Source organism: Gambusia affinis, linkage group LG08, assembly GCF_019740435.1.
Source record: "Gambusia affinis linkage group LG08, SWU_Gaff_1.0, whole genome shotgun sequence".
NCBI classification, from domain to species: domain Eukaryota; kingdom Metazoa; phylum Chordata; class Actinopteri; order Cyprinodontiformes; family Poeciliidae; genus Gambusia; species Gambusia affinis.
The window spans coordinates 25980259-25997203 of NC_057875.1; the positions used below are offsets into that span (position 1 = coordinate 25980259).

The 16945-nt window shown below is 40.4% G+C and overlaps 1 protein-coding gene across 3 annotated transcripts; it reads right to left on the minus strand.

Moving 5' to 3' along the window:
• Window positions 1-1065: 1065 nt before the first annotated feature.
• LOC122835681 (rhombotin-1-like) lies at window positions 1066-15955 on the minus strand. Of its 3 annotated transcripts, none has more exons than XM_044124927.1 (5): window positions 15490-15955; window positions 13332-13545; window positions 4082-4207; window positions 3563-3671; window positions 1066-1714 (listed from the first exon to the last, which is right to left on the minus strand). In XM_044124927.1, the coding sequence occupies exons 1-4, from the start codon at window positions 15509-15511 to the stop codon at window positions 3566-3568; spliced, it is 468 nt and encodes a 155-aa protein (XP_043980862.1). In that variant the 5' UTR covers window positions 15512-15955; the 3' UTR covers window positions 1066-1714; window positions 3563-3565. The 3 variants fall into 3 exon arrangements, with proteins under 3 accessions (XP_043980862.1, XP_043980863.1, XP_043980861.1); XM_044124928.1 differs by having other exon boundaries at window positions 1066-1753; XM_044124926.1 differs by having other exon boundaries at window positions 1073-1717.
• Between the last annotated feature and the right edge of the window lie 990 nt (window positions 15956-16945).

The following is a 16945-nucleotide window of genomic DNA, read 5'->3' on the forward strand; positions in this document are numbered from 1 at the left end:
AAATTAAAATTCTAAGATACATAAAATGTCCAGGTGCCCCAAGTATCTTTTACAAACACAATCTTTACAATGAAGAAGGTATCATATTTCACCAAATGTTTGACCTAAATTCAAGCTGTAATTTTTCATAACAAGCGTGGCTATTTTTGTCTCCACCACTAGATAACCCACAATAAAAACATTTTGGTTTTAAAAGCAAGTCACGTAGAGGACCAGGGCAGACTGGAACAGACAGATTTAGTTTCAGGTACCAACTGCATTTTAGTGGAGTTGGAGCTGCGCAACAACCACATCATCTACCTCGACTGCCAAGGATGATCACCAAGGAGAAAGAACGATGTTGGGTAACACCTGAACCAGCCACTAGTCATTTTACAAGTAGTGAACATGGTCAGAAAAAAATGCAATAATAAACCAGAAACATGAACAGATTCTTAACGGTTTAACCCAGGCAGCACTGAACGCTCAGACAACTTCGTGTGAACATTGCTGTGATGTTCAGCAGACGATGTTTGGCAAACATTAGCTGAACATCCAGCCAGCGTCCGCTGAACACTGGCTGGATGTTTGTTGAGGACGCTCGTTGCTCCTGTCATCATTTGTTTCAGCCTCTGTGCCTCATGTTGGGCTCCATAATCGCTCAAAACACGAGGCTAACTCCCCTGCTTTAGTTTATCTGATGAAAAGGCTTCAGAATTTGTTCAAACACTGATCTTTTTATTTCACACAACGTACTAAAAAAAAAAAAAAAAAGAAAAATCTCCTTCTGCCAGATCTTATGACACCGGGTGACTGAGATGTTTACTTTGCAGAAACACCAGGGGCGATTTTAGTGGGTCTTCTAAATCCTGTGTTTTAGATTCAGTATTTAGTGTCATTCTGTTTGTGTTTATTACAATAATTTCAATGTTAAAAAGCAAGTCCTTCCCTGTCCGTTAAATCTGGGTATGTAATAAATGAAGAGTGCCATCTTGTGTAGATTCAGATATTATACTTCTACTTGACCTTTTCTGTTGGATTTTATCCTTGCAGAACAAAGCAATCCTTTCTTTGACCTACAATGACCCTACGATGTCACATGTAGTGATGTTGGTGCATAACATAAATCAAAGGCAGACAAGCTGTGATTTAATTCCAGTTTAATAAATCAAGACAAAAAAAAAAAGCAGCAAGGGAAACAGTTTGAATATAATTAAACTGGGCTGGAAATCTAACTTTTATTCGTTTATTTATTTTACTGTTATTATTATTTTGTTTTCCTCCAAAAATGACAGCCAGGAGACTCCGGCAGTCTTGCAGCTCCTGATTCCTTTCCCGACTCACTTCATTCGTCTTCATTCGTTTTTGTTGCTGCTGTTGTTTTTTGGGTTTTTTTAAACAAACTCCTCAAATTATTGTCAGAATCCGCAGCGCTCCAGCTCGCGGTCCATAAAAAGCATTGTGGGAAACGTCCTCTTCAGGGTTTCTCCGGTTTCACTTCCTGGCTGACCTCGAGCTCATCTGATCGGAACGGTCAGTTTTTTAGGGAACTGAACCACGCAGCTCTGCAGCATAGAGTTCAAACATCGGCCGCGGCGGACGTGTCCAATCTGAGATTTTCTTCGTCTTCTTTTTTTTACATTCCTCAGAGTTCGGTTTGAAGCGAGACGCTGATGAGCAGTGTGCTGCTGTGAGTTTCATGGTCCAGCTGGCTCACAGTGGTCCCTCTCCAGATCTGCTGTGAGCGAAGAAAATAGAAAAGATCCTCGGGTCACTTTGCAGCAGCGAAAAAGAAGAAGAAGAAGAAGAAGAAAAAACACTTTGTAAGTGTTTTTCTGCAGTAATATAATCCCTAGATCCCTTATTTAAGAAACATTTCCCAAAACAATAACTATCCAGCGGATTCTAACGTTTTTTGTTTTTTTTTGCATCATCCGACTTTTCTTCCACCAATATAAAACTTTATAGATTTGGAAGTCCTTTCAAGATTCGAAGAAACTGGAAGGAACAGCAGCACCTTCCACACTAACATAGAGCGCCTTGCAAAACTGATAATCCTCCAGAGACCTTTGCACTTTTAGAACCACAAATTTCTGCACATTTTGTTGGTATTTTATATGTTAGACCATCAGAAATGAGTACAGGATTGTAGAGTGGCAGAAGCGTGGCACACTGTTTTCGAAAGGTTTTTACAAATACAAATCTGAAAAGTGTGATGGGTCTTTGTATTTAGCCGCCTCTTTACTCTGATCCGCCTAAATAAATCCAGATAAGTGGTAAACGGAGTCACTTTGTGAGTTAGGAACAGGAACAGAGCAGACACAGTGAAACTACAAACCTAGCAAGGCATGGCAGTTTATCTAAACTCAGTGATGGGCACACTTTTTCGAATGTGTTAATAGTAGATTAAAAATGTTTCTTTAAGCACTTTATAGCCTTTCTGTTAACTTTGAAAATGTTTAGTGCACTTAGCCTCCGCTAAATGATATTTTCCTAATTTTCTCGGCTGCTTTGCAAACGTTCAGTTGAATAAAGTTTGATGTCTGTGTTAAAGTTTGGGTCATCGACTTAAGAATTCCTTCAAGTAGCTAAATGTTTATATTCGCATTCCAATTTTTTGTTTAGCGTTTTTGCTAATTTTGATAAACATTCAGCGCACTTCGTTCCCGCAACTTAATTTTTGAAGGTAGATCATAAACCTCTAATTGACTTGCGTGTTTTGCAAAACTTTCAGGTGAATAAAGTTTGACCTCTGTGTTGAGAGCTCTGGTTATCGGATGGAGACTGTTTAAGCGTCGGCTCTGCTTCCTCTTCTGATGTTCTCCACCTGGGATGCTGAGCAGCAAATTATGTTTATCCTGTTGGTAGAACGCATTGCTGGCAGCAACATCTCCTCAGCGAAACATTGAGAGAGCACAGAAGAAGATGGACGGCGCTAAATGGAGGAAAATCCTGAAGAATATCCTGTTTGAGGCGGCGTTAGGTTTGAGGTTGTGACAAAGTTTTCCCTTCCAAACAGAAAGCCTCGCACACAACCAGAGGGTTTAAATCACAATATTCTCATGTTTTTGAATAATCCTGTCAAAGTCCAGGTCTGAGTTCTGCTGAGAATCTGTGGCAACACTTAACATTTACTGTACACAGATGCTCTACATGTAGCTTGGGCTTCAGCTATTTTTCAAAAGGGAAGAGGCAAAACTTCCCAGGTTTCCAGATGTGCAAAGCTGGCAGAGACAAAACCACGAAACGATGTGCAGCTGCAATTGCAACCGAAAGGTAATCTGAAATATCGCATGTTTACTGATTTATTTTTCAGCTCGTCAAAAGCTCGCACCCCCTTTCCTTTCAATTCACAAACCCTCCAAACTCAAATTTCATCCAACTGGGATGTTGTTGTTTTTGTTTTTTTTTCTTCTCCTCTGAGGAGTTTCAGTCTCTGGTGTGAAGTATCATATCTACATATGGTCTTATTTGGGGTGGGGGTAGGTGGGGGGGACACTGTCACAATATCTCACGGATGGTTTGGTCCAAACTGTCAGCGCAGCTGTGTGGGACTGCTGCTTCATTGTTATCAGAATATTACCTCTCATTGTAGCTGTCTGTCGGAGCCTCCATTAAGATGGCCTCCTTCGTAGTCCAGCTGGCACAGGATCATGTTGTTCTTGAGGAAGAACTTGTCTCCCACGCAGAATCTGCAGAGAGAAACAATCAAAGTATCAACCGGCTTCTGCTCCTCGTCGGACCTCAAACGAATCGCGAGGTTTTCCCACGAGAGCATTTTTTTTTTTTTTTTTTTTTACCCAGGCATAATTTCATACAGCATACATCTACTGCTATTATGATCAGAAAATTAATCTTGCATAGCCACGACCCTGATTAACTATTCAAGTGTCAGACAAAGTCCTTAACCCTTTTGTTGTTTCTTTACTTCTTTCTTTCTTTCTTTATTTCTTTCTTTCTTGCTTTCTTTCTTTCTTTCTTTCTTTGCTGTGGATTTAATCAACTTGTGATCACGCCTGCACTAACAGTGTGCTCACCAGTTCACCTTCCAGATAAGTCAACTGAATTTGATCTCCCTGGCTAATTGCTCCCCTAATCTTACCTCTGGCGGCAGAGCTGACAGGCGAAGCAGTCTAAATGGTAGACGTTGTCTCTGGCTCTCATCACCATCTCAAAGGCAGGGATCAGCTTACTGCAGGCCGCGCAGTTCCCCGTCACCCCGAAGAGCCTGCAGAGGGAGAGGAGGGCGACACGCAGGCCTTTAATCTGGGCGCGCAACATGGATGCATTTCACCAAAGAGCTGCGGTGTGGAGGAAACACAATATAAGCTGGTCTGCAGAGGAATTTGTACCGTCTTGTACTTTTTTTCCCCCCTCCAGTCCTTTTGAAACATTACAACGAGAGGCTTTATGCCTATTTTGTTGTGATTTTACGTGACAGGACAGCAGAAAGTAAGTGGTGGGTAGTTAAGTAGAGAAGAAAAAAAAAAGACAAAACGTATCACCTTTATCATTTATCGCGATACATTTCGTAACATGATAAGAATTTTGACTCATCGTTTAACAATACATTCTGATTGATGATGCTTAAAAGCCCCCAAAATGTCTGATTTGTTGGATTTGATGTTTTTGCTAACATCTCCACTGTCTGTTCAATGAAATCAATAAATATCAATAAATGTGAATTTTGACTAAATGCAGTTATGGTGTGAAGCTCAGCGATGCAAATCTAATTTTTTTTTTATGTGACTGGAGTCCTGAAGAAACATTTTACAAATGCAAATGTTTTTCACGAGCAGTATTTTGTTTTTGTGGGTCTACAGTTGCTGTTCCCCTTCAACCGCAGTAATAAACAGTTATCACTTTTATTGTTGTCATGACACTACCACAAACTATCGTGATAAAACCTTAAGTCCATATCGCCCACCCATACTTTTATGTACGTTATTTAATTCCAGTATCGAGGAAGATGTTCGGTTAGATGTTTGTTAGAGTCAAGAAGACCAAATCTATACTCGTTTTTTGGCTGATATTGAAACGATTTCCAATATCAGAATCAAATTAGAACAATCCTGTTGTGAACTTTCAAGATGACTCCGTCCACATAAACTGACAAGTCAGGCTAGGAGAGCGTTAGTCAGAGAAGCAGCCAAGAGGCTCGTGGTAACGCTAGAGGAGTAGCAAAGCTCCATAGAAGGCCACTATGGCTAAAAAATGCATCACGATATAAAGGCTTCATATTAGTCAATATTGATAATTATTGATATCTAAAATACTGTCAAACTGGTGATATAACCTTTCCTGTTTTATCCACAGTTTTCACTCCACACTGTTGTTATTATTATTATTTATTTATTTATTTATTTTTTTTAAAGTAACTTTGATTCAAAACATGAAACTGCTGCTGCACCAGTTACTCAACAAGTTGTTGCTAGGCAAACCAAAGAATGAGTGAGTTGCTAGGCAACCAAAGAGTTAGTGAGTCAGTTGATTTCACCAACCTAGAGCTTAGCTAACTGTGAGAGGTTGAGCGGCTAAAGCACTTCCTCTGCCAACATCCCCCAGAAATTAAAATTAAATTTATTGCTTTTTTTTTTTGTTCTCTGCTGATATTGATTATGCGTCTATTGTGATATGCAATATTATTTCATTATCCAGGCTTACTTTGCAGCTCATCCTAATTTAAAATAAAACCAATTTTGCAGGCTACACAAAATGGGCAGCAAGCTAGCAAACACATAGAAGGGTTTTTTTTTTTGGACAAACATGGTGACACTGACCATTTTTAAAGAAACAGTACCTCTTTAAACAACTTTAATGTTTACTGTCTACAAGATGCTCGTTGACAGTGCTGGGCTGGGCAGAAAGCTGGTAAAGAAGCTAACAGTGACTTTGGAGTATTTGTAGTTTTTTCCACACTAAAGACGAGTCGGGTGTGAGAATGTGTTGAAAAAAAAAAAAAAACAGGCTTCAATTTGGAAGGACATTTTCAATAATATAATCTTAGTAGACATGAGATGTTTTGTTTTGTTTGTAGTTATTGTTGACACTCAAATACTGTTAAAACTGATGTTTGCGGTAGAAGCAAGACAAATTACAAAACACTTCAAGGGGTGTAAATACTTTTTCAGTCAACTATGGAGAAAGTAAGGTTGTTAAAAACCTGCTTGTGCGTCTCAGTGAGCAGCACAGATGTTGCTAATCCACCATCTCCAGATAACCAATTTACTGCTTTCTTTCTAGGGGTGATCTGCATTTCTCACAGATTACTCACCAGAGTCTGTACAGGCAGCCGAGTGTGAGGAAGGGACTCAAATCAACATCCAAATTGTAATTATGGAAACATGATGGGATGAGCTTCTCATAAAAAGAAACGGCACTCTACGTCGTTTAAAAACTAAAATAAAATAAACTTGCTGCAGACCATTAGATCCACTCATCCTCCAAGTTGTCCCACTGCAGGTCACAATAAAAAACAAACGGAACGGCCCCCAGCCCCCGACCCCCGACTCAAAAGTGGAAAGTGGTCAATGTTTGCACATGTTGAAAACTGATGAGATTGTTTCAGAAGTGGAATCCTGTGCTGCCGGTGCAGCTACAGGGCTGCCACCGCCGTCACCGACATGGTGACAGCGACTTTTAAGAGTCAGGCGTTCAGCAGCTCATCATCCGCTGCTCAGACCACTGCCGGTTCGAGCAGCTTGTCACGTTTGAACACAAAACTATAATGTCTTCCGTTCGGTATTGTATGTGATAGATTGTATGTGTTGAGTCACTAAAAATTGACTAAAAGTGACTCAGCGCTTTGGTGTGTGCTTGTACCAGGTTTACACGTCTAGATGCTGAAAATTTTTTCCCCACAATTCTTCACAAAACGGATCAATCTCAGTCAGGCTGAGTGAAGAGTCTCCACTGTTAGCAATGTCCAAGTCTTGTAACACATACTTAATTAAATATAGATCTGGACTTTGACTGGGCCAGTCAAAAACATGAGTATTTAAAAAAAAATAAAATAATCTAATTTAATGTCAGAGCCTTCATACCCCTAGGGTCAAATTGATTAAGTTGAAAGCGCTTGGGGCCACAAAAATTATACTTTTTAAAAATAAAACATTTCTAAGACAAACTATTGGTGCCTTTATTTTATTTAAATGTTACTAAAACTAAGAAAAATAGTCTGATATTTGCACAAAACGGATCCACAAAACCAAAGTTTCTAAATTTTTTTGGGTTGTTTTGAGAAGTAAGATTTGCTTTGAGAAAAGGTAAGTCACTGTTTATGGTTCTAGTGACTCCAAAACTAAGATGAATACTCAAAACTTTGTTGATAAATGGGAATCCATATACTGTCAACACGTTCTACAATGTAACTTTGATAGAAATTTCTCCACCACCCGACCCCTGACCTTTCTGCTTTGTTTGTCCTTTGGTGTTCATTCTAACCGGTGAGTTAGCCTGTCACAATAACAAATTGTGCCTGCAATCATTGCGATAAACGATAATATTGTTGTTTTGAGACTAGCGGTGGGCGATACTGAATTTTATCGTGATGTTCTTGGGCACTAATATAGTAACGATATTGTTACTTCATTTTTAGGTAGCTGACTGTGAAAAACTTTTCAATTTCAAACAGTCTTAGGAGAGGAAGATTTATATCACTAACCAGCACACAGTAACTGCATTTAATCAGATCTTCTAATATGTATTGATGCTCTTGGGGAACAAACAACGCAGAAATTAGTAATTTTAATATTTCCAATAATACTATCACTTTTGTTTCTTATTTAACAACAGTAACTGGAATTGATCAAGGCAACGATGAATCCGAGTTCTTATCACAATAAGACATTTTTCACAACAGTTGACAAATGATACAATAAATGTTTCGTTTTGAATCAAGTCGGACGATTGGTTGCTCTGGATTTTACTTGGCGGTGGCAGAATAAGGTCGGGCTGAAAAACAAAGGCGTGCCCCACTTTCCAGATTTCCATCTTGGGTTGGGGTTCCACTTCCCCTTCACAATCATGTCCTACATAATGTTGGTCTGTCTCATTAAATCCCAATAATCTACATCAAGGTTTGGGGTTGCAGCGTGACCAAAGTTCAAGGGGTGCAAGTACTGTAGCAAGGCACCTCAATTCCAGCCTCTTATTCCTCTGCAGAATATTCCTCGCTTTGCTCAGGACGGTTTTATTTATGTCCGATTTTAGTCAGAAACAGCTGGCCAGAAATCTTGTGGTTGGGGGCTTTTTTCTTCCTTTCTTCCTTTCTTTCTGTTTTCCTTTCTTTCCATCGGGGTATACAGTGTGATTAAAGGCCTAGCAAAGCAGCCAGCAAGCCTGGATTAAAATGAGCATGCTCCCATATTTTAACAACGTTGTTGCTCTCCTGCCAACGTTTCGCGAAGAGAAGCTCAAGGATTCTTTTCTGCTCTCATCAACGCTCTGCTTCCTCTAATATGTGGCTGTATGATATTGAGGGTGATTTTTTTTTCTTTCATGACTTCACTTTATCAGCTCTTTTTCTAAAAGATTTTAACATGGAAGAGTGCGGGATCCGAACATTTTCCTTTAGAGCAACAAGTGAACTACCTGGGAACTAACTCTAGGGTTTTAAAACGCTCCGGCTCTGGCCAACTGCAGATGGCTTCACCTCTCACTCACCTCCAACAGAACGAACAAACGGCTCCCTTGGAGCTCAACACGCATGAAGACAAGTGGCCACAACTGATTTCCATATTCCATTAGAGGCCACGTAAAAAAAAAGAGAAGAAAAAAAAGAAAGGGGAGGTCAAAGAGAAAGCATTTGGAAGAGGAAAAAAAACAAAAAACGACATCGTGGTAGAAGAGGGAAAGAGAGGGGGGAAAGAAAGGAGAATTTGTATCCCACAGCCTGAGACAACAACTGAAAAACGTCATCAAATGAGTGACTAATGCGGGAACAAAAGCAAGTCCTAATTACCCGAATGTTCTGATCTAACGAGTGCGAGTCCTTCACAGGCACCTGGTGGAGTTTTTTTTCCCTCCCCCCTTCTCCTTAACGAGGCTACGAAGCTCAATGCTAATTCTCCACTAATGGTCTAATTAAAAGAAATCACATGGTTTTAATCCAGCTCTTCAAAGGCTTTTGGTCTGCACCCTTGCAATGATGAGGGAAACAGGAGGCAATCTAGCCAATTTAACTGTCAAAAGGGGTTTTGGTCTCCTAAGTGCAGCGCGGCTAATGAGCGACTTAGCTCCAACGAAATCCAGCTGGATTGTACATGAGACTAACACATGGGTTTGGCATCGGGGGCTGAGAAATCAGGAGTTCTAGCTGCTGACCTGACTCCACACGTTGCTAATTTGGTGGAGAAATTGTTTTGTGGTGTGACCTTCGGACCAGCCAGTTTTATAAAATCATGTTGATTCAAATCCTCCATTTGGCATCGTTGTGTTCAGTCAAGTTAAGTTTATTTGCACAGCACATTTCAGCAACAAGGCACTACTGAGTACACAATATAATAAGCAATTAGGAAATAGCAATACGCATTACATTTTTAAAATGGAAAGAGAATGACATGAGTTCAAACTAGGGGTGTCCCAATATGACTTTTTCACTTCTGATATGATACCAATATCCCATCTTTCAGCACTGGACAATACCGATATTGACCCAATGCGATATCAGAACAAATCACATTAATTCTTTAATCCTGTAGATGTTCTTCAGGTGATAGAAGGCTGACTTTGTAACTGTCTTTATGTGTTTGTGAATGTCCAGGTAACTACATCCAGGTTTTGGGTCTGATCACTCATCTCTAGCATGAAAACCACATTAGCTTGGGATGATTTATTCCAACCTGGTTGGAATGATTTTCCAACACTTCAATAATTTTGAAAAAACAAGAAGCGAATGGATACGTTTGAATCTACTGAGGATTTTGTTTTTCTTTTTTTGTCATAATGACCGTATTCAATCGAGATTGATTTTATAAAGTTTATATGAACACGCAATATTGCTGACTTAGCTTGAACAGCCAGAGGCATTTTAGAGAGGGGCTTGTTTGGACAAAGCTCTTTGGAGTGAGAGGCCAGTGACACTTGTGTTTAAGCAAGTTTCAATTTATAGCAAATTAGAGCCTGGGTGGTTCCCAAACATCCAATTTTTATTCTTTTGGCTTTTTGGTTGTCCTGCAGGTCTTGACATCAGGGTGACTTAAACAAATCATTTGTTGTTTGGACTGCTTATTTGGGATTTTATTTTTATTAAATTTTTTTTAACTGGATTTGAAGAACTTTCCCAACTTGATTATTTCTCAGTCCAATCAGAGCTGTCAAGTAACTCTTTTTTATAGCAACACAGAAACTATCATCTGCAAGCAATCATCATCACCAGTCAGAAGTTAATGGGACTTGGCCTTTTCAAGTTAAACACATTCTACAACCATCAGCACCACTTATTAAAGGATTTAGAGAGATTTAGGCTATGTGTATATTTGAGTACAAGACCTTGCATGGATTAGAGAAAATCTAGAGTAAATTCAGGCCTGTGCAACAAATTCTTGTTTTCCTTTTAATCAACTTGTGGATGGAAAAAGGCTTAATCAGCTTTTTAACATGAATCTATTTTGGCAGGTAGGTAGCTATTCATTTTCTTGACAAACATAAAACCAAAGAAGTCCAAACCAAAAGATATTTAGCTTAGCTCACAACAGAAAGAGTCGGCTAAGCTAATTATTTCGTGGGTGTTAGCTTGGTTTAGCACAGAGATAAGTAGATGTGACACTGCTAGCTAGCCAGCAAAGACAAAACCTCTGGGGGCAACCAGAGAATGTCTGCAATTACCACAATTGTAAGCTAATGTTTTCCCTGAAAACCTACAAAGAATTGAGTTATTATTGTTTCTTCTGTCTATGTTCCATGTTATACTAGGAGAGCCACCTTTCAGAAATGAAAATAAGAGATACAGCTCAAGGTGAGTTTTGCCCTCCATATATGTATATTTGATTCTTTAGCAGTACATAGCAGCAAACAAGCTGCTATTTACTTCTATCTTTTTACCACGGCAGCTAAAAAGTATTTTATTTGTTCATTCCCCCTTTGTCTGAAAGAAAAACTTAATTATTTAGTTTTCGTTAGTGAGTTAATCATATTGTACTTTGCAAAAACAACAAATATATGATATATGAAGGTTGTATGCAAAGCATGGAGAGTTAACTGACCAAGCTGGTAGGACTGCATTCAGCTAGCTTAAACTAAAACTTCCAAATCTGCATTACCAAAGTGTGAACCTACTTTTACCTAACAAAGAACAAACATTTCCTGAAAACGCACAAAGAATTGCTTTTTTGTGGTCTTAATGCTTTTGCCACATGCTTCTCTAACAAGCTTCCATCTTCATTGGGAAACTTTCATTAGAGAGAATCAACGTTGCCCACCATTTTGTAATGGCGGTATAAAAAGAGAAAGGAGAAAAGACGTCAACATGTTGGTGTCTAAATGTGGTTGAAATGTGTTTGAGGTTAACCAAATTCTCAAACCAAGTCTGACTTTCAATGTCTTGGTTTAGCTTAAATTTGGACACGCCCTATGGGTTAAAAACGTTCAACATGTGCTTCGTTCTAAATGGAGACAAGAACTGGCCAACATTAAGCAGCAAAACAAAGACATCCACAGGCATTACAGGCCTCCTGTCTCTCGTTGCTTATTCCTTTGGAAAGAAAGCTCATGGTTTCCCCTCACATCTTACAGAGGAAGCCAAAACACCTGTATTTCAACTTTTTTTCCCTTCCATTCTCTGCTGAACAAATCAAACAGAGGAAAGGTTTCATAATTCATTTTAAGAAAATAAGGGTAAGTCTGAAGAACGTTCCAACTCCACTGTTCTGGCTTCACTTTACATTTCCCGACAATGACTCAAAACATACTAAAAGGTCAGCAGCTTGTCTCCTTTGTTCCTGCATTCATCCTTCCACATCCGTGAGCTTGCTGCTGACTGTTGCATTTGGTGTCAGTTCTCCCAAATCCTTGAACCCTCCAGATAGTCTATGTGTCGAAGAATGTAAAATTGTTGCAGTCTGATTTGCGTCTAAGTCGAACACTATAGCAAACCATCAAATGCGGGCGACACAACGATCAAGTCCATCTATTGTCTATTCCGGCTTATCTTTGCAGGGTCGATATCTCTAGCTCTCACTGGGTGAAAGGCAGGGTCACATAGAGACACACAGTATAAACAACTAAGCACACACACTCACACCTCAGGACATTTTGAAGAGAACAATTATCTTGACAATCCAGCCGGAGTACCTGGAGAGTACACAGGCATGCGCAGGAGGAACAAATCTAGAACTGAGAAATCGGTTTGAGAATTAGGGTGCATTCACACCAGCCCTGTTTAGTCTGCTTTAATCAAACTCTTGTTTGTTTGCCTAAGACATCCGGTTCGTTTGGGGAGGAGTGAACGTGCAATCGAACTTTGACACGAACCAAAAATGTGAACTCTGGTCCGCCTACAATCCTAGGTTGTGGTACGGTTGAAGTGAGGTCTGGTGAGGTTCAAATTAACATGTGAAACCCAAGCGGACCAGAGACGGCTCCGAAAGCAGGAAGCGGACTATGGCACAGGGCATTCTGGGTAAATAGAACCAAAACAAATCCGCGTGTTTTGCTCTACCAGGGCAAATGGCTTGTAGTTCTTTGACAAAGACAAAAGTGAAATCGTACAACCGCTAAAATCTGATGCCATTCAACTTTCGTTTACATTTCGTGAAGAAGAAAGTTGTACTCAGTATCTTCTTCAGAGGTTTTATGTCCCTTCTTTTAGTTCTTGGAGCAGCTCCACCACAGGCGAAAAGGGGAAACAGCTTTTTCAAAGGGTTTGGTTCATTTGAAAACAAACCGCACCAGCTGAAAATGTAGCAAATGTTGCAATGTTGGTCCCTAATCAAACCAAATCTACTGGACTCTCTTTGTGGTGTAACTCTACATAATAAGAATGCAAGCTTAATAAGACTAATGGACTAAAGGTTGGTCAATATTTGGGGCATTCATCAGACAATTTTTGTTGCATAAAAGACACTTAAGCAAAAAGTGAATGGTGTAGTCCACAGGTGTCAAACTCCAGTCCTCAAGGGCCGCTGTCCTGCAGTTTTTAGATGTGCCACAGGTACAAAACACTGGAATGAAACGGCTTAATTACCTCCTCCTTGTGTAGATCAGTTCTCCAGAGCCTTAATGGCTTAATTATTCTATTCAGGTGTGGTGCAGCAGAGGCTCATCTAAAAGTTGCAGGACAGCGGCCCTTGAGGACTGGAGTTTGACACCCCTGGTATAGTCAGTTATTCTGTCTTCACACATGGAAGCCATACCTCAGGTAGTCTCTGCGGCAGAGGATAAGATTTGCCCGGGTGTACAGGGTGGAGCCGATCCGTCCCAGGCGGCAGTCGCAGCAGGCACACTTCAGACAGTCTTCATGCCAGAACCTGTCTAACGCCTGGAGCATGAAGCGGTCCCTGATCTTCCCATTGCAGCCGGCACAGCCTCTTGGCTTCTCTCTGGACTGGAGGGGAACGACAGACACGCCTGAAATGAAACAGAAAGAATGACCAAATAGAAACACGAGAACTGACATTTTTTCCAATTTTTCCCCAGTTTTCTAACCGTAGGGAATATAGCAGTAAACTTAATTCCAGTACTTCCTAGTTCCCAGCATCACATGACACGTGGCAAATCAACTGATTGAGTTATTTGTAAAATTTCCTCAAAAGGAGGATTTACAGCAAAGCAAAAAGAGGTAACAAAGACTGAGTTCAACTGAATTAAGAAGTTTACATGTGTGCAACTTTATGTCAGTGTAAATCCTACTGTTCTTCCAAGGCCATAGTGGTTTGTTAGGCAACATTGAACAGACAGCATCATAAAGACCAAAGAACACAGCAGTCAGGTCAGAGGTCAAGTTCTGTAGAAGTTTCAAACAACTTTGCTTAAAGCTTGATCTGTCAAGCTTCAAGCTTCTCAAGGAGCTCTGTTCAATGTGTGATCGCACCTTCAAAACTACCAAGGTGGGACCTAAACTGACAGGTGGGATAATTGGAGAGATCCAATGGAGCTGGAGAGATCCACAGGTTACGAGGAAGAATCTGTCGATTGGACAATCAGTGAGGACAATCTCCCACTCCGCTCCTTCAGACTAGCCAGCAGCAATTAGCAAACACCTGGTGGAACTAAGCATCTGCTGAGCTCATTATACCAGATACTTCTCTGTGTTGGTAAAACCGCTGTTATAGTGTTAATAGAGGAACCATGTTGTGATGACTTCCTAAAGGCGGAATTTCAAAAAGAGCAGGAGCTTCTTAAAGAGACAGAGGCCCAATTTCAAGGTGTTAAATTATAAAGTCAATTTTCTTTTTGACTTCAAAAGTCAAAAAGAAATTTTGACTTATAAATTCAAATAAGATATAAATTTTTGATATAAATAGTGCTTTCATAACAGTGGAAGGTAACATAGTTACTTGACTGTGCTATAAAATGGCACTCTGTGACTGGAAAACACATAATACTGCTCCTGTAAATATCACTAACTGACTTCTCTGGTATCATCTATTCATTTAGTTTTGCAAGATTGCTGAATTAATAAATAACAGTAGCAATTTTTCAAAGTTATTCATAAGTAGGGAGAGTTAAACTTTGATGAGTTTCTTCGTGCAACTTAGCAGTGAGGGGACAGAAAAACAGATCAAGTAGAGCCAGCCAATCAGTGTTTGAGCTGAAGAAACTCCTACGCTTTCGAGACTCCCGCTTCATGACTGCAGGCAGTATGGAAGAGCTGCAAGAAACACTTGAGTCCCACAGCAAACATGGTGGTGGCAGCATCATGATGAGGGGAGGCTTCTGTGCTGCGGGACGCCTAGAAGAAAAACTGACAGAGACTGCAGAAGTCTTGAGATTTTTCTTTCACTATCTGCCGGACAACAACCCTCAGCATACAGCTGCAATGGAGCGGGTTAGATCAAAGCATATTCACCTGTTAAAGGTCCAGTCAAAGTACAGATCTAAATCTAATTAGGAATCTTTAGCAAGATTTGAAAAGCGATGTTCACAGACGATTTGACTGAGCTTTCGCAAAGAGCAATGGATGAACATGTCAGTCTGACAACAGCTAGGACAATTTTCCACTTCCTATTGGCCTCCAGTGTTTTTGTTTTGTTTTGTTTTTGCTTTTACACAAAATGCTAACTTATTTCAGGCACATCCGTTTATTCTGAGTCAGTATGTCATTTTTTCCATTTCATATATTTATAATTTTGTTTGACATGCAAGAAAATTCAACTGCATACGAGATCAAAGGATAACGCAGTCCAGGATATTCTAGTAAAATTCTTTTTTTAAAAGTACAGCAGATGACAACCAGTGATACAAGTCAGGAATACAGAGCTTCGTGTTTCTGGGAAAAGATCTGCGCAGATAGAGTACATTTCAATACTCCACATCTCAGCTCAAAAGGAACAAATATCCCTTTATACTTACTCTCCTCCTTGTCTAGCACCATCCTTCAGGGGAGGAAAAAGCGGCTACAATTCAACAAGAACAGAACTACCCGCACGTCTTCTTCTTCTTCTTGTTCTGTTTGCTAAATAACAGCGCTAATCAACACGGACAGCCTCGGAGCGGAGCGTAAATGACCGCGATCAGTCTGGAGTCGCTCAAACTTCGGATCTGCTCCTCATTGTCCCCGAAGAACGGCGAGGAGAAGGAAAAACCCGGACAGTCTCTGTCTTCTTAATAAAATATATATGTAGCTATATATATATAGCTATATATAAAAATAATAATAATAATAATAAAAACTGAGTCCGTGGATGGTTGACAAATGACGTTTCTCGAGTGTCACCTCTTCGGCGAGGGGGAGATGTCCTTTAACTGTAGAGCGTGTGAGTGCTGTCCTGGCTGATGTCAGTGCTTAAGTATGTCTGTATCTGCACGGACTGCGGCCGTTCCCTCCAGTGCAATGAGCCGCTCTGCACACTCTGCACGGCTCCCTCCCTCCCCTTCTCTCTCTCTCTCTCTGTCTCTCTCTGCTTCTCCCACTGCAAAAAAAAATCAAAGAAAAAAAACTTCCACAGTCAAATGTTGTTGTTTTTTGTTGTTGTTTTGCTTTTTTTGTTTGTTTTTTTGTTTAGTCCCTGCGTGCTAATTATATGAAGTCATTATGCTTCAGATCTGATAGGAACCGCCCCTCCCTCTTGGAATCAATTATTCAATACACAGTCACACACACCCATACACACACACCGGGACAGCCCGGGCCTGAGGTGTTTTAGAATGAGCTTATTCAACTCCAAGGACACCAATTATCTCCGGGGCGCCCTGTAGTCAAAGCCGGAGCTTTTCAACACGACAGATGCACAGCCGGCTGACGCGCGCCAGCTCGTGCGCATGCGTGACAATTCCTTCGCATGTTTTTATTTTTACTTGTTCACTGTTTTTTCTGTTTCTTCTTTTGTCAGAGCTAGTAGTAATAGATTCATTGTGAGTAAATGCCGTGCTGAGGTAAAAACAATTGACGGCCTTTTTTTTTTTTTTTACGTTTCTTTTAACCCAGCCGTTGTGTGGACCCTAGTGAGCTTTTTACCTCGCACGCGGTTCCAGAAGGGGCTGAGTGGACCCCCAACTTCAAGTGGTCTACTGACCCTGAAAGCTTTTACAAGTTCTTTTCTCGTGTTTTCAGGAACTGACGGGACACCCACTTCCGCCCCATTGTCCGTCTCTTCCAGAGCTCAGCTGGTATGTAAGAGAGTCAAAGTTAAAATATTGTGTGCGTACAAGGTCCATTGGTAGAAGTACCGTCGGTTGGACTTGCTGTCTTCAGTGGAACCCACAACAAAAATTGGCGTTGAATTATTTAAAAATAATGATTGTAAACTGACGTAAGAAATTGCAGTGAGCCAGGCAGGACTGGTTAGCAGGCTAACAACTTAGCATA